We start from the raw sequence: 18,538 nt of genomic DNA, 5'->3' as shown, positions 1-18,538 counted from the left end.
GTGTCTCACGGCCAATGCGTGAGACTTGAGAACCCTGATAAACAGCTGTTTACCTTGACTTTAGCCTGTTAGGTTCAGAACATGGTGTTATCTGTTCTGACACACATTGTTAAAGCATCGGTAAATTTGGCAGTAAAAATCCATTGTTTTGGTCTTGTTTGAGCTTGTGTGTAAAAGAAGTTCAAGCATTTTAAATTTGTGTCAATTGTATGCATTTTGTGTTAAAGCAACGAGAAATGTGTTAATAGTATACACAGGCAAACAAAGGGAGCTAAATGAAACACAGGTGAACTTAATTAGTGACTAACAGACTATCATGGTTAACTTGTAGCTCAACATGAGTTCCTATAAAAGCAGCCAAAAGGAACATTCTCTCAACCCCAGGTCAGGACTGCACACGGATTAAGCGTTGTAGTATTTTTGTGACTGCAATATTCAGGCTCCACACGGATTGAGGACGACTTTTCAGCTGTACGGTAGTGCACCTTTGCTGTTTTAGGCTTGTTTTGTTTTTTCTCCATCAACTGACTTGATTTAGTACAACTAAAAAAAGTTTAGTTTAAGCAAAAGTATAGATATTGTCTTTTATTTTACTTGTCCTTGTGAAAAATATCAATCAAAAAATCTTAACTTTATATTTAATATTGAATAACATGTAGGCTACAACAGATCAAATTAAGTGTACTTTAAAGCACAACAAAAATATTTTTAAAACATAATGTACTTTAAAGTAAAACTCTTAGTTTGGCATTACTTTTTTTTTTTTTTAAGTGTACAGTACATGTACTTAATGTCACTCCTGCCAGCAGAAGCCCTATCATGGCCACCAGAGGGCACTTCTCCCTAGACCTTTTCCATTTCCATGAACCTTTGCCTGGACTCATTTTAGTGTGATTACATCCACCTGTATGTCATTGGTTTGTATCATAGGAACTTTGGCTGGCAGGTGTGACGCTTATGAAAGTGTACGTGTGTACACTTAAGTGGCTTTTTATAATTCATCAGTGTTATCTGCAAGTTTTTATTTATTATTATTATTATTATTATTATTATTATTATTGTTGTTGAACATTGTGTGACAACATTGGCCGACAACATGGTGTCGGCCCCCATCTGGTACACCTGGATTACACACGGCCCAGATGTGGGCCGGATCTGGTTGCTGTCTGGGTTCTTGTATGGTTTTTCCATTGCAAACTAATCTGGTTGTGCTATTTTTACTTAATGCAACTTCCATTCTCAAAGCTCCCTGCAACAAAGCTTTGACCTTTTATCAAAACTATTACGTTCTTAAACCAAATGGCATGATTTCACTGAATCCACTTTTCATTGTAGGCTTTAAAGATCAACATGGAGAAAATCATCCTAATATTCCCTCTGATATTGCTGGTGCTGCATATACAAGGAGGAGAGTTCCACAAGGAGGAGTGTTTGCCTGCCGAAGCTCCACAGCCGGAAGTCGTGGAGTTCGACAACACCATCTATGCCACTTGTGAAGTAACTCCCAGCCCCAATTTGCCACGTAACCAGCCAAAGATCTTTGGGCAAATCCTCTTCAAGCAGGTCTTCCCCAATGGAGATGTCGAAGTGAAAATCAACCTCCGTGGTTTGCCTGCCATCGATCGTCAAGAGCGTGCCATGCACATCCATCAGTATGGAGACCTCAGTCAAGGCAGCATCACTGTTGGTCCTCATTATAATCCAAACGGCGTTGACCACCCTCATCATCCTGGAGACCTGGGCAACTTTGCTTCCGAGAAAGGAGTTATAAGGCAGTTCCTGACGCTTCCAGACGCCAAGCTCTTTGGGCCTTATTCCATTCTGGGACGTGCGGTGACGGTTCATGAGAAGGAGGATGATCTGGGAATGGGTTCAGATGAGGAGAGTAAACTCAGTGGGAATGCTGGACCGATAATTGCTCTCGGTGTGATTGGTATTACTACTCCAAGTCTGTGGCAGAAGACTGAAGTGCCCCCCAAGAAAATATGTGGAGGAAGGCACTGAGAGTCAAAGATGAGGGAGTCGGATATGGTGGAAGGCCAGATTCAAGTGGGATAATCATGATTTTCCTTGTGTGTTCTTTGTATGTGTCCTACATTAAAGTATATTTCATAACCTGAATATTCCCATGTTTTTTTTCTTGGTCTTTTCAGAGGCTTTTTGGCCAAAGCTTCCAATAGTAAATGCACTCTTAAAAATAAATGTAGGGTGAATGCAGGCAAAGTGGGCCGTTTAGTTTGATTTACTGTGCTCAATGGGTTAACACTTTCAGAGCATGACAATGGCCTTTAATTAAAGATACACTATTTCTTTAAATGATACAATGGTTTAGGTTGATGCAATATGACACTGGAGGGTGTGGCTAGATCTCAAGGGAGGACACCCTTATTGTTCAAGGTAGACATAACCTCTGACATAAGATTTTATTTTTGAAATAAGGTTTCTCGCTAAATGTCAACAAATGGGTATATTATTCTGACAGTTTGTTAGTACAGTTAACAGGGAATCAAAATGCAAAAAAAGTCTTGGTTTTCTTGTGAGGTGTTTAAAGCTAGAATATGTAAGATTTTTGTAATAAAATAACCAAAAAATCACTTGCAAAGTGTAATATATTTCCTGCAGTTGTGTACTTCCAGTATCCCAAAAGTTCCCAAAGATTTTAATTTCAGAGAAATTCCCATTTTAAATCAAAGCTGCAAGCAGCATTTATCGGGGTGCAAGCATTTAAGGCCTTTAGGCACAAATACATAAAAAGACATTAAGTTTTATTTAGAATAGAATAGAAGAATAGAATCAGGCATTTATATAGCGCTTTCATATGTACTACTGTACACCCAAAGCGCTTTACAATCATATCAGGGGATCTCTCCTCAACCACCACCAGTGTGCAGCATCCACTTGGATGATGCGACGGCAGCCACAGTACAACGGCGCCAGTGCGCTCACCACACACCGGATATAGGTGGAGAGAGGAGAGAGAGAGATATAGAGCCAATTCAATGTAAGGGGATTATTAGGAGGCCATGATTGGTAAGGGCCAATGGTGGAATGTGGCCAGGACACCGGGGTTACACCCCTACTCTTTACGAGAAATGCCATGGGATTTTTAATGACCACAGAGAGTCAGGACCTCGGTTTAACGTCTCATCCGAAGGACGGTGCTCTTTGACAGTATAGTGTCCCTGTCACTACACTGGGGCGTTAGGACCCACACAGACCACAGGGTGAGCACCCCCTGCTGGCCTCACTAACACCTCTTCCAGCAGCAACCTGGTTTTCTCAGGAGGTCTCCCATCCAGGTACTAACCAGGCTCAGCCCTGCTTAGCTTCAGTGGGCAACCAGTCTTGGGCTACAGGGTGATATGGCTGCTGGCTTTATTTGGCAACCATTTAACCACTGACATCATACATGGAAAAGACCATTTCCAGCCAATTTAACATAGGAAATATATGGTTTTCAAAGCTTTTTAACAGTTATAGCGCCACCTATGGTCCGATCTCCATAAAATTGTGAATGCTTGTTTACAATGTTATTTCACATATGCTCACCAATTTTCGTTAAGTTCTGAGTTTTCGTTTAGGATTTATAGGCTTTCGAGTGAATTTTGCCACGCCCATTTTCTAAATGACCCTGTTGTAGCCGTCCAAATGTAAAAGTTCAAAAGTGTTAGCACTTTGTGCTTGAACCCCTAATAATGGCTCGTCCATGTTCACTTTCGTTCAAACATTATGGACCATGGCAAGCAGACTTTGGGACAAAAGGAGAACTAAAACGAGGATCAATATCGGCGTGGTGTTTTCGAGATGCCGTAAACTTCGACTTGACAGAGGCGTCTTGCATGTATTTTATTAGACAGTTGAGCAAATGTACATAAAACTGTCATATAGCTCAACATGATGAAATGTTAGAATATGATCTGTATGTTATTCTAATGTTGATCTAGCTTACTGCTAGTCTCATACAGACAAACAAACGCATAGAATAACATTATAACTTTCAACACACTCAAAAGCAGTTTAGTGTGATAGTGTAGACCAAGTGAAACAGCGCTGCGTTACCTCACAAGTTTAATTCACCAAATAAACTGACTTGTTAACCCTTTTCCACCAAGGCAGTGCTGGTGCTGGTTCAGAGCTAGAGCCTAGTTTCAAATGGGTTCTTTGTTTTTCGACACCCAAAGTACCAGCTCTGAACCAGGAAAAGTGGTTCTTAAGTAGCACCAAAACATTGCTGGTCTAGAAGTAAGAACCGCTTGCGTCAGGGGCTGGGGGCGGGGTTACCGTGACCAACAAGACGAACAGAAACTCGTGACCGCCATTTTTCAAACAGCAGCTAATCGAGCTAATAGCAGCTTGATTGTAATCTCCGTCTATGCAAGTTACGGCGAGCTGCACAGACACGTTGGATTCGCCGTGTTTGGATGCCGATGTAGGTTCGCAAAGCCATGAGCATCAATAGTAACGCAACGACCTCCATTGTTGATGGAAGGCTTGTTCGAGATGCATCGTGCTTTGATGTCATGAGCCGATCGGTCTGCGAGAAGCCGAACCATTTCGAACAAGCCTGGTGTGTTTGTGTTTGGCGCTGCCATGCTAGCGTTGCTGGGCAACATGAGATGTATACAGTGATCTTGTGGAAAGGCAAGCCGGATTTTAGAGAGCTCGTCAGACGAACCAACTCCGGACTGGCAATACTGTAGCTCTGGCTCTGAACTGGCACCTGGTTCATGCTGGTGGAAAAGGGGTATTTGTGAGTATTAATTCAGCACTTGCGGGTAGATCGGTAGAATGAAATGTCCTTATTCCTTTATATCCGCGGGACTCGCATGTGGCTCTGATATCTGTCTCTCATTGGCAATGACGACAAGTTCCATAATTCCGCTTATGCGTCATCAACCTACACCTTTGTTATTGTAAGAGGTTAGCAAGCCTGGTTAGTACCTGGATGGGAGACCTCCTGAGAAAACCAGGTTGCTGCTGGACCATGGTCTATGTGGGACCTAACGCTCCAGTGTAGTGATCGGGACACTATACTGTCAAAGAGCACCATCCTTCCAATGAGACATTAAACCGAGGTCCTGACTCTCTGTGGTCATTAAAAATCCCAGGATGTCCTTCGAAAAAGAGTAGGGGTGTAACCCCGGTATCCTGGCCAAATTTGCCCCTTGGCCTCTGTCCATCATGGCCTCCTAATTATCCCCATATACTGATTGGCTTCATCACTGTCTCTTCTCCACCATTAAGCTGGTGTGTGGTGGGCGTTCTGGCCCAATATGGCTGCCGTCGCATCATCCAGGTGGATGCTGCACATTGGTGGTGGTTGAGGATATTCCCCCTTCCATGTAAAGCGCTTTGAGTACCCAGAAAAGCGCTATATAAATGTAACGAATTAGTATTATTATTAAAATGTAGATGCAGAATATAACGCTTTAAAATATGGACACAAGTTCATCTACAGTGTTTAGAGAAAACAGACAGAAAAAAAGTTTTACAATATGGTTACCATTTAAAATGTTCCTCTTATTGAATTTTTGTTAGCCTATTTGTTGTTGCATGTGTTGTAGTTCCATTTGTTATATGTTGTAGAGTTCATTAAGATATCTGATATTCAAATTTCATAAAATGTCATGTCAACACAACATGTTCTAGTTGTTTTGAACTTTACACATGCATTGAGTGAACTGATGAGTATTACTCATCATAGCCTATCTATGTGCTTTTGGGTCTGTTAAGCAATATCTCATGTGGGGTTTTTCCTTTGTGTTTTATATAATGACCACTAGGAGGTGCCCTAGGCATATGTTTTCCTGATTGTTTTTTCCTGAATAGAAATACTTTGTCTTTGAGGCCCTGTTTACACGAGAACGCTCGCAGGTGAAAACGTAAAGATATTTTATCAGATGTGCCTTTCGTTTAGACGGCGATGGCATTTTTGGGGCTTAAATACGCAAAAAAGTGAAACCACCCTCCAGAGTGGATATCTTAAAAACGCTCCACCGTCGCGTTCCCGTCTAAAGGGTAAAAACGAAAAAGTCTGCTAGACAGTGAAGGCACCGATCTGCTCACGGTGGCTCTTGTCGCAAACGCGTTTACGTCGCAGACATGCGCCAGTACAGGAAAATAACAACAAACATGTTGGATTATTTCCATACGTTTCTTTTGTGTGCTCTTGCAGAAAGTCCTGAGTCCCGCTTCGTAATTCTCTATGCAGGAAAAACCCTGCTGTAGAGACAACTTACTGTATATTTTGCCACTTTGGCATAGCGATCACTTGAATAAACTATCGCGCTAAAAACCCCTCAGGTTTGATCAATAATCACATCTCGTCTCGTCTGCCTGCTGATTGGCTGTGCTCGTCAGCGACGTCAACACCAGAGCACATGCACACTTGAGTTTTGTTTATTAAAGGGGTGGTAAAATGCCCTTTTCACAAGATGTAAAATAAGTCTCTGATGTCCCCAGAGTGTGTGTGTGAAGTTTTAGCACAAAATACCGCACAGATATTTCTATATAGCATGTTAAAGTTGTCACTTTTTGAGGGTTTGCAAAAACACACCGTTTTGTGCCTGGCCCTTTAAATGCAAATGAGCTGCTGCAGAGGGCAGGGTTTCAAGAGCTCGTTCGTGTTAGCAGCTCCTATTACCTCACGCAGACACAAAAATGACAGAAACTGTTCTGCCTTTAATGTTGAAACGGAGTCAAACTAAGATGGAGAGACTCAAGAAGAAGTGACAACATGTAGAATGCAACAGGACGCCTCTGAATGGTTAGTTGATGAATTTATGTGGATGTGGAGTTAAAGGGATAGTTCACTTTGAAATTAAATGTTGGTATGTTTTAGCTTACCTGAAGGGCATCCAAGATGTAGGTGTCTTTTTTTCCGCAGTAGTTTCAATTTTGATATTTTTAGGTCAAACCGTTCTTAAATAGTTAAATTCGATAGTTTTTAAAATTGATACTGGATAAAAACAAATTGCACCTTGATCATTCATGTTAGTCTGATAAAAACCTTAATTTAAAAATGTATTAGTACATTTTAATTAAACAAACAATGAACAATCCTTATACAGCAGTTATTAACCTTAGTTAATGTTACATATGGAATTTTATTGTAAGTGTTATCATTTCATATAAACCCAAACAGTCATGCTTAAAGATATGGCCAACTTTAAATATCTACAACGCCAGAGCATTGAAATGACAAAAATATTACATGTATAGTCTCATACTTTTGCTTCTATTTTATAAACACTTGATGATTAGGCTATCTAATCAAAATAACAAAATATGTATTAAAGTGATGATGAAAAAATAACCGAAATCTAATGCTTTTCTGATTTGTTTATATGTTTCTGTCGGCTGTATGAACACTTCAGTTCGCTATCTCTAGCTATAAATATGCAACTTCTCTGCATATTTAATGCATAAAAGTGACCAGCTGGATATAAACTAATGCAAATAGATGGTAACAATTGTGACATTAAACATTCAGGTCGGACTTACGTTTATTTTTGTCAGTGTTTTAACCGCTTGAGGTACTACTAATGTTAGCGTCCTCTCAGCCTCGAAGGCAAACAAACATATCGTTGTGCTGTTCTCTCTCTACTAATGCAGCATTTAGTCAACAAATTAATCACTTTATGACAAAATGTATACAGACCTTTTAGCAGTCAGTACTTTAAACGCATCTGATGTCGGCGCTCTCCGCGCAGCGTGTGCTCTCAGTGCAGCACGCAGCATCACGTGTCGAAATAAAGAACATGAGGCATCAGTGATAGATTTTATTACACCTCTAGAGGCCGCTCTTGTACTGCATGATGCCAGCAGACCCTTCTCAGCTCTCTCTTATACCCCTTTTCCACCAAGGCAGAGCTGGTGCTGGTTCGGAGCCAGAGCCTAGTTTCAAATCGGTTCTTTGTTTTTCCACCGCCAAAGCACCAGCTCCGAACCAGTAAAACTGGTTCTTAAGTAGCACCAAATCATTGCAGGGTCTAGAACGGAGCCAAGAAAGAACCGCTTGCGTCAGAGGCTGGGGGCGGGGTTACCGTGACCAACAAGACTGAAGAGAAACTTGTGACCGCCATTTTCAAATAGCAGCTAATCGAGCTAACAGCAGCTAAACACGATGGACGCGATCTAAAATATAAATCTAAGGCTAAAGTCGGCATCTTATTGTTAAAAATAAATGTTATGTACATGCCGTTACTCTCGCTTGTAATCTCCGTCTGTACAAATAATGGCGAGCCGCGCGAACACGTTGGATCCGCCGTGTTTGGATGCCGATGTAGGTCCGCAAAGCCATGAACATCAATAGCAAAGCAACGTGCGCCATTGTTGATGATGTGTTTGTGTTTGGCGCCGCCGCGCTAACGTTGCTGAGAAAGATGAGACGTAGCTGTGACGTAAGACCTGGCTCTGCATTGGCTCTTTTATCCTGTGGAAAAGCAAACCGGTTCTTTGGAGGCTCGTCAGTCGAACCAACTCCGAACCGGCACTAGCTCTAGCTCCGAACCAGCACCTGGTTCTTGTTGGTGGAAAAGGGGTATTACTGTGTAATGAATGACAGCGCGCGCTCCTCAGCCGCTCCAGCAACGGACGCAACCAGGACAAACTATCGGTATGTATTTTTGCCGATAACGATAGTTCCACCAATCAACTATCGGTGCCGATTAATCGGCAAAACCGATGAATCGGTCGACCTCTAGTATTGTTCTAAAGTATTATTGTCAGAAAGATCGGATGAAGAATTGTGTACTTTCTAACATCATGGTTCACTGTTATGTCCTTTCACTTCATATATCTCTTGGAATTGTTTTGTTGTACTGAAAATGAAATAACTTTTTTTTCTTTGATTTTAGACCCGATGGAAGAGATCGAGGAGAGTGAAGAACTGAGTGAAGTGGAGGAGGAACATCATGTCCAACCTGGAGAAAAACCTTTGAGTCGCTCAAAGACTAAAAATAATTTTTTAAAGAAAAGAAGAGCCAATAAATCTTTCACCTGCACTCAGTGTGGAAAGAGTTTCACAACCAAACGAGGTCTTGAGATTCACATGAGGATCCACACCGGAGAGAAGCCGTTCTCATGTGATCAGTGTGGGAAGAGATTTACATAAAAAAAATAATCTTAAAGTCCATATGAGAGTTCACACTGGAGAGAAGCCGTACACATGTGAGCAGTGTGAGAAGAGTTTCACACAATCAGGACACCTTAAAGAACACATGAAAATCCACACCGGAGAAAAGCCATTTAATTGTATCAATGTGGGAAGAGTTTCACAGAATCAGGACACCTTAAAGAACACATGTGAATGGCTTTTCTCCTGTGTGGATTTTCATGTGATCAATGCGGAACAAGTTTCCCACAAAAACATACTCTTAATGTTCACATGAGGATCCACACCGGAGAGAAGCCGTTCTCATGTGATCAATGCAGCAAAACATTTCTCTGTGCATCAGTCCTGAAGACACACCTGAGAGTTCATACGAAGGAGAAGCCGCATTCATGTTCTGTGTGTGGAAAGAGTTTTTCACTGCTGCCTAATTTACATAGACATCAGAAAACTCACACTGGTGTGAGAGAGTACATGTGCTTTGAGTGTGAGAAGACTTTTACTACAGCGGACTGTTTAAAACTGCACCAGAGAATTCACACTGGAGAAAAACCTTACAAGTGTTCACACTGTGACAAGAGATTCAGTGGATCAGCAGATCTGAAAACACATGAGAGGATCCACACTGGAGAAAAGCCTTACAAGTGTTCACACTGTGACAAGAGATTCAGTGTGTCATCATCTCTGAAAACACATGAGAGGATCCACACTGGACAGAAGCCGCACATGTGTGATCAGTGTGGACAGAGTTTCTCTATTAAAACTCACCTAAAGCAACACATGAAGATCCATGCAGTGGAGAAACCACATCACCTCAGTCTGAGATCACGGTAAGTTGTTCGTCTTTATGTACTGAGCAACAAAATCTGGAATCTTGAAGTTAGTTTGGCTTGTGTGCTTTTCCTGCTGCAGCTTCACCATGTGACCTTTATTTTTCATTTGCATTTAGTCCATAGAAATTGTAGTTCCTGGTAGATGTTATGTAAGGGATAATGTAGAGCGAGGTGGTTGTTATAGCGAATACAACCCCGACGGGTAGAATTCGCTATAACAGCCGCCTCGCTCTACATATTACATGGCTACCTACCAAATAAATCAATAATTTGACACAAAATATTGATTTTAAAAAGGAGTTTATTGATTTAAAAACGATTGTATTGCTTCCGCTAAAGAAAATAGTCCGTTCCGTCTCTACGGTTAGAATCCTGCGTCCATAGCAACGCTCTGTTTTTCATGGCAATGGTGTGTTATACTTAGCAGTGGTCTGATATCAAGAAATAACACACCGCATTCTACATTAGAATTCAACCAAGCCATGTAATAATGGTAGATGGTATACATATGTATACAGATGTATGTAGACATACGTATGGACATATTGGTAGATGTTTTCACACAGTGACCCTCATTTACAAAACAAGTGTACAACAGAAAATTGGCATTTATCAATATGGACGTGAGCAGTGGCTGTGTTTAAATCTCACATTTGGTTATGGGAGCATTTACTGTACATTATTGTCCTGACCAACAAGCGCTCAATAACCACACAATTAAAATGTCAAATTAAAATGAAATGCAATAGATGAGTATCCGTGACCCATTAAAATACCACAATATTTTTTTGTTTAGCTTTGCATGCACAAATAGCAGCATCAACAAAACATTAGGATTCACACATCACGCAGCTGCAGTGCTTGTGTGAACGGAGAAAAGCATCTCGGTTACGTATGTAACCCTCGTTCCCAGAAGGCAGTGGTAGGAATCTTGGGCACCGATCCGGGCCGGGGTCTCAGGATCACGTGAGAGTTAGCTGGGCCGATTCTAGGCACGATTTGTCGACCAAAAATGCATGCAGGTCCCCCACCCTCTCTCTGCTGATTGCAAAGGCTCAAAGGGTGGTCTCTGAAGTGCCGAAAGGACCAGAGACAAATCCCAAAAGGGTATAGAGCAGGGGTGGGCAAACTACGGCCCGCGGGCCACATACGGCCCGTTAGGCTGTTTAATCCGGCCCGTCGAGTATTTAAAAAATTGTCTAAAGATCGCATTCATTTAGCCTTTTTCTTGCTATACTTTGCGTTTTATATATATATATATATATATATATATATATATATATATATATATATATATATATATATATATATATATATTGCGTTGCATATATTTGACAATCGGAATATCAGATATTTCATGCCATAGCTAACAAATATAAAAAAGGAAAAATGACATAAAAGCAGATCATCATTCATTCAGCGCTGTTGTGGCTGCGGTGTGTCACGTAACAAGCTAGACGCGTCACCATGGAAACTAAACAGACAGCAACTTAAGCGCATAGACTTGGTGCACGTTAATGTTTTTTTCTTTTTTTGAAAACTCACAGAGAAAAAAAGTGTTTGGTAACCGCTTGCACACATGTTTCGTTTTTCCTTTGATTTGTCTGCTATTTAGTTTTGCTACTCTGGATTTGTGGATGTATCCTCCTTTATCGCCCGGCTTTCGACTAACGTTACGCTCCCCTGTCTGCCATGTAACGTTACAGAACCCGGTTTTGTTTATTAAATGTTCTGATCTGCCTTTGCTTTTTATGTTTTATTTTATTATACTTAAAATAAATTTGTATATTCGTTTATTTCGTTTTTTTCCACAAATGTATGACTTTTGGAAGTGCAAACTGATTGCCATGCAGTTTTAATAAAGTTGAATTTATGAAACGTAGTTTATGAAACGCAGTTTTCGCGTGCATATGATACGCACTTAAAGGGATAGTTCGCCCAAAAATTAAAATTCGGTCATCATTTACTCACCCTCAAGTTGTTTCAAACCTTTATGAATTTCTTTTTTCTGCTGAACACAAAAGAAGATATTTTGAAAAATGTCGGTAACCAAACAGTTGATGGACCCCATTGACTTCCATTGTAGGAAAAAAAAATACTATGGAAGTCAATGGGGTCCATCAACTGTTTGGTTACCTACATTTTTCAAAATATCTTCTTTTGTGTTCAGCAGAAAAAAGAAATTCATACAGGTTTGAAACAACTTAAGGGTGAGTAAATGATGACCGAATTTTAATTTTTGGGCGAACTATCCCTTTAATGCCGTGTAATAGGCACGCACTCAGCACCCCTAATCCTAACCAAGGGGTTTACAGTGTGCAGCATATGCACGCAAAAAAAAATAATTTTGGCGTATAAATGGCACGAGAAATAAAATTCGTGGTATAGATACGCACTTTCATGAGATCGTGTTTCATAATCTGCTACTGGGCCGGCCCTCTGTCAAATTTTAAAACCCAGTGTGGCCCTTGAGCCAAAAAGTTTGCCCACCCCTGGTATAGAGAGTCGGCGAGGTGGATTTAGTCTCCTCGCTCCCCTCAGGAACCTGACGATCAGGTTGTGCTTTCCCAACGACTTACCCTCAACTGCATCGTGATGTGAGGCGATAGCGGCAACATACACTTTAAGGGTGGAGGGAGACAGCCTTCGCACCAACACTTCTTGCAGGATGGAAAGCACAGCTCTGATCGAGCAAGTTCGGGGGTTCTCCTTCTTCAACAAGAAGAACACCACTCAAAGAACAGGTTCCACTTCAATGCATAGAGGCGCCTCGTAGCGGGGGCTCTAGCGGAAGTGATTGTGTCAAATATCGCCTGGGGTAGGTCACCTAGAACCTCCGCGTCCCGTCCAGGGACCAGACATGGAGTTTCCAGAGGTCTGGACGTGGGTGCCATAGGGTGCCCGTGTCTGAGAAAACAGGCCCTCCCTCAGAGGAATGGGCCAGGGAGGGGCTGTCGCGAGGAGCACTAGTTCGGGGAACCAGGTCCGGTTGGGCCAATACAGCTCATGTTAACCCATGTGATAGTGAGCTGATAAATTAAATCAGGTGTGTTTGATTAGGGAGAGAAAGAAAACGTGCAGTGCTGGGGGTCCTTCAGGAGCAGGGTTGAAGAACACTGATCTAGAGTGTCATAACCAAACTAGTGACTTATAACACAAATCATCTTCATGGCGTTAAAATACAGTGAGGAAAATACGTATTTGAACACCCTGCTATTTTGCAAGTTCTCCCACTTAGAAATCATGGAGGGGTCTGAAATTGTCATCGTAGGTGCATGTCCATTGTGAGAGACATAATCTAAAAAAAAAAAATCCAGAAATCACAATGTATGATTTTTTAACTATTTATTTGTATGATACAGCTGCAAATAAGTATTTGAACACCTGAGAAAATCAATGTTAATATTTGGTACAGTAGCCTTTGTTTGCAATTACAGAGGTCAAATGTTTCCTGTAGTTTTTCACCAGGTTTGCACACACTGCAGGAGGGATTTTGGCCCACTCCTCCACACAGATCTTCTCTAGATCAGTCAGGTTTCTGGGCTGTCGCTGAGAAACACGGAGTTTGAGCTCCCTCCAAAGATTCTCTATTGGGTTTAGGTCTGGAGACTGGCTAGGCCACGCCAGAACCTTGATATGCTTCTTACAGAGTCACTCCTTGGTTATCCTGGCTGTGTGCTTCGGGTCATTGTCATGTTGGAAGACCCAGCCTCGACCCATCTTCAATGCTCTAACTGAGGGAAGGAGGTTGTTCCCCCAAAATCTCGCAATACATGGCCCCGGTCATCCTCTCCTTAATACAGTGCAGTCGCCCTGTCCCATGTGCAGAAAAACACCCCCAAAGCATGATGCTACCACCCCCATGCTTCACAGTAGGGAACGGTGTTCTTGGGATGGTACTCATCATTCTTCTTCCTCCAAACACGTTTAGTGGAATTATGACCAAAAAGTTCTATTTTGGTCTCATCTGACCACATGACTTTCTCCCATGACTCCTCTGGATCATCCAAATGGTCATTGGCAAACTTAAGATGGGCCTTGACATGTGCTGGTTTAAGCAGGGGAACCTTCTGTGCCATGCATGATTTCAAACCATGACGTCTTAGTGTATTACCAACAGCAACCTTGGAAACGGTGGTCCCAGCTCTTTCAGGTCATTGACCAGCTCCTCCTGTGTAGTTCTGGGCTGATTTCTCACCTTTCTTAGGATCATTGAGACCCCACGAGGTGAGATCTTGCATGGAGCCCCAGTCCGAGGGAGATTGACAGTCATGTTTAGCTTCTTCCATTTTCTAATGATTGCTCCAACAGTGGACCTTTTTTCACCAAGCTGCTTGGCAATTTCCCCGTAGCCCTTTCCAGCCTTGTGGAGGTGTACAATTTTGTCTCTAGTGTCGTTGGACAGCTCTTTGGTCTTGGCCATGTTAGTAGTTGGATTCTTACTGATTGAATGGGGTGGACAGGTGTCTTTATACAGCTAACGACCTCAAACAGGTGCATCTAATTTAGGATAATAAATGGAGTGGAGGTGGACATTTTAAAGGCAGACTAACAGGTCTTTGAGGGTCAGAATTCTAGCTGATAGACAGGTGTTCAAATACTTATTTGCAGCTGTATCATACAAATAAATAGTTAAAAAATCATATATTGTGATTTCTGGATTTTTTTTTAGATTATGTCTCTCACAGTGGACATGCACCTACGATGACAATTTCAGACCCCTCCATGATTTCCAAGTGGGAGAACTTGCAAAATAGCAGGGTGTTCAAATACTTATTTTCCTCACTGTAGATCATAACCGGCTCAGCAGTTGTTGACTAGATTTGATGAGATTAAAATGACTATTGAACTCATCAGTGATCTTGACTTTGAGCTTCACTTTTCATTTCATATTTGTTTCTCATTTGAAATCTCACATGATATAATGTTTTTTGTTTTTAGACCTGATGGACGTGAACAAGAAAGGAAAAACAGAAGCCAAAAAATCTGTCTCCTGCCCTCAGTGTAAATCAAGTCTGAAGATTCACATGAGAGTTCACACTGGGAAGAAGCGGCTCAGGCTTTCGCTCTGAAATCACATCTTACATGATTATACTGTACTGGATGAGAACTCAAATACTGCTATACTTCACATTAGCATCCATTTTGTGTCATCGCTCTTTTAACATCTCTATTCAGCACTGCAAAAAATGCTTTTCTTACTTAGTATTTTTGTCTTGTTTTCAGTCCAAATATCAAAAAAAATCTTAAATCAAGATGCATTTACTAAAGTAGTAAAATTCCATAAGATATTATGTCTTGTTTTCTGGGGAAATAAATCTAAATTAAGTGTGTTTTTGCTTAAAACAAGCAAAATTATCTGTCCATGGGCTAAGAAAAATAATCTTGTTTTCTGTTTGAATTAAGATTATTTGTCTTACCCCATGGACAGATAATTTTGCTTGTTTTAAGCAAAAAGACACTTAATTTTGATTTATTTCCCCAGAAAACAAGACATAATATCTTATCTAATTTTACTTATCTAGTAAATGCATCTTCATTTAAGAATTTTTTGATATTTGGACTGGAAACCAGACAAAAATACTAAGTAAGAAAAGCATTTTTTGCAGTGAGTAAACAACTAATCAACTCATTTTTGAGTAACAGTGAAATTTGCCATACTCAATTTCTCTCTGGACGCACACAACTTTAAACAATCAAAGGAACATAAGGATGATCATATAACTGCTTTCAGTAAGGGGAATAGCACGGCTCGTTTAAGCTGAAGATGAGAGCTCATGCCAGACTGGATCACACATAGTGCTGTGAAGCGCTCCACCGAATGAGCCCCCGCGATCGGGAAGAGAGCGCTCTTATACATCCACGCCATAAATCAGTGTCATTAGTGAGACTTTCACACAACGTCAGTGTGTGTTTCAGTGCTGGAAACTATGAAAGATTCTTGTAATACTAATATGTTGCACAGCTATCAACATATCATACACAATCATTTCAATCTTCTAAGGCCTTGTCCACATGGACACGGGTATTTTTATAACCGTATTTTTATAATTCGTCCACACGGAAACGCAGTATCAGGTCACTGAAACCGAACATTTTTGAAAACCCCTGCCAGGGTGAGGATTTTCAGAAACGCCGGTTGCAGTGTTGTCGTGTAGATTCAGGCTTCTGATTGGCCAACGTGGCTTCACGATCGCCGCCTGCTGGTGTGGCATGCTCTTGGCTTCATAGCGTGTTTTTGCGTTTTTATGTAGGCGGAGATTTCTTTTAAACCGAGCATGTGTGGACGGATTTTTTTTTTAAACGCAGGAGGAAAAACTCAGGTTATAAAAATACCCAAGTATAGAGCCCAAACATGGTTCTATTATAAAATACACAGTATCAAAACAATAGTATTAAAATGGGACGATAGGTCCCAAAGTGAGTTAAATATAACAAATAATTGTGTCTGATTTGTCTCAGTTGTTACAACAGTAGGAGCAAAGAAAGGCCCTAAGAAAAAGACAATTTTTAAACATTGGCTTAGAACCATACAAATGGACCGAGAACAGTAAGGAACATGTCCTAAATATCTCCTTATTCATCCAGGGAACTGTGCGCTCACAGTGGAAACTGCACCTGGAATAATAGCCAATGTAATCTCACCCACTAATACAGAAACGGACATCTGGGTGATACCTCAACCAATTTACATCAAGTTTGGACTCTACGAGTTCAGAACGCTCCCGCAAGGACTTTAAGAAAGGTTTGGAGAGGAAATAAAGCATTTCCAAGGTTCTAAAGACACTCTTTCATTTAACTGTGTATTTTGGGACAAATCCACAAGCTCCAGAGGGTGGGAAGGTGGGACGTGGTGGATGGACACTTGGAATGCTACGACCCAATTTGTCTCACTGTGAGGCGGGAGGAAGTAGGAAGGTGGGAATTAGTATTCGCCTTCCCAACTGGAAGGTTAGCTTATATTTATGTTTCACATGGTCGGGTGATCAGACCGGCAATGGGCATCTTCCACTGGTATCTTTCTGCTCGGAGTGGAGGAAAACTGGATCGCTTTCCACCAGTTGCAGAGCCACACTGAGACTGAGAAACCTCTTCCCAAAGGCCTTGGCATTAGGTTGTTGCTATATTAGATTGGTATTTGTGTAGAGACTGTATCTAGGGTCAGCATACACAGATATAAACATTAGACATGTTATCTGTATTCATTGTACATTCATTGCTTCATCCAATCCGTTGCTCATCTACTTGGAATTCATTGTTATCGTCCATTTGTGTAGTTTGTAGTTTCTGTTTGATTATTGATTCAATTTTCATAGTCGTTTAGTCATTTTCATAGTAGTATTTAGTGAGTGTGATATTTTTCTCATGTATATATTTTTTTAATAAATTCATTCTTATAGCAACTGTGTCATTCTTGTGTTGATAATCAGAGGCTCTACAAGCTCACCAGAATCTCACTAAATCCTTCATTAATCCCTTCAGAATTATATACATTATAGGAAGTTCATCATCTGATCAATCAGATGATGAACTTCCTATAATGTATATAATTCTAATTCTTTCAACAATCTTCCATGATTTTTCTTCATTGTCAAGGTGAAATTCCTCAGTTGGTGCCCTGTGATATAGGAAGGAATCAACAGAAATTCTCACACTTGCCTTAGTGTGAACAAAAAATAAATTAATACTAATATAGACTATAAATCACTACAACACCAACATGTTCACTAGTGCACTGAGGTATCTTCTCCATTGACTTGTATTCCAACCTGTCTCCTCATTACATATTCTAAGATGGTGGCTCTTTTGATGTACCAAAAGAAGCTGAACTGCATCTACATATATGTGTATCTGTGGCTGGCAGCCCTTTCTGTGGATCACAGAGGTAAGTGCACTCCAATTCAAACATTTAACCAGATGCGTTTCAATATATCAGGGATTTAAAAAATCGTTGCAAGTTTGTTTTCTTCATTTTTTAAGAAAATTATTTAATTAATAATTTCTTCAAACATAGGAAATGTTACTGCCTAAACCTGATGAGACTCTTTAAATAAAGAAACTGTAAGACCTCATGTCTTCACACCGAGGAACTGCAAAGACTCCAGGTAAGGTGAGCGTGGTGTTACAAAATGTAAATGTGCTGTATACAACTCAATGATATCACAGAAACATATTAAAAAAACCATCAGATGGAGAAATATGCTTTGTGCCGATCCATTGTGTAATGCAAATACAGAATCAAATAATGGTAGTTTTACAGTCATGTATGGTGTACCATTTATAACTAGTTATAGCTAAATAATGACATTTTGGTTGGTCTTGAATAGTCCCAAAACAGGAGGCGAGGCTGTATCTCAGCAATGCTTTTGTGTATTGGAATGGAACTTTGGAACGCTTTGTTGGCACCACCTACAAGTCAAGAAATAAAAAAGAAAGAAATAAAAATCCATGTATTCTTTGGAGCATATAGAATCTGATTTTGCAACGGTCGGCTGTAATGCTGCTTTGTTGTATACATGGTGTAATGGATTGACCTAATTAATTGGGGTGCACAGCAGGTGATAAAACCTACTACATTTCTTTGAGTCAGTCA

The 18,538-nt window shown here is 40.7% G+C and overlaps 1 protein-coding gene across 2 annotated transcripts; it reads left to right on the top strand.

Annotated features, from left to right (window-relative positions):
* Positions 1 to 277: 277 nt before the first annotated feature.
* Positions 278 to 2,025, top strand: LOC311295228 (extracellular superoxide dismutase [Cu-Zn]-like). Of its 2 annotated transcripts, none has more exons than XM_084416492.1 (2): positions 278 to 471; positions 1,336 to 2,025. In XM_084416492.1, exon 2 carries the CDS (start codon positions 1,351 to 1,353, stop codon positions 2,002 to 2,004), a length of 654 nt encoding a protein of 217 aa, XP_084272618.1. In that variant the 5' UTR covers positions 278 to 471; positions 1,336 to 1,350; the 3' UTR covers positions 2,005 to 2,025. The 2 variants fall into 2 exon arrangements, with proteins under 2 accessions (XP_084272618.1, XP_084272619.1); XM_084416493.1 differs by having other exon boundaries at positions 344 to 476.
* Positions 2,026 to 18,538: the final 16,513 nt, after the last annotated feature.

The sequence above is a fragment of the Rutilus rutilus genome (genome assembly GCF_951802725.1).
Source record: "Rutilus rutilus genome assembly, chromosome: 1".
In the NCBI taxonomy this organism is placed as follows: domain Eukaryota; kingdom Metazoa; phylum Chordata; class Actinopteri; order Cypriniformes; family Leuciscidae; genus Rutilus; species Rutilus rutilus.
This window is presented reverse-complemented; position numbering and strand designations above follow the sequence as displayed.

Coding starts and splice junctions, on each gene's coding strand:
- LOC311295228 (XM_084416492.1), top strand. CDS start 1,351: ATGGAGAAAATCATCCTAATATTCCCTCTGATATTGCTGGTGCTGCAT.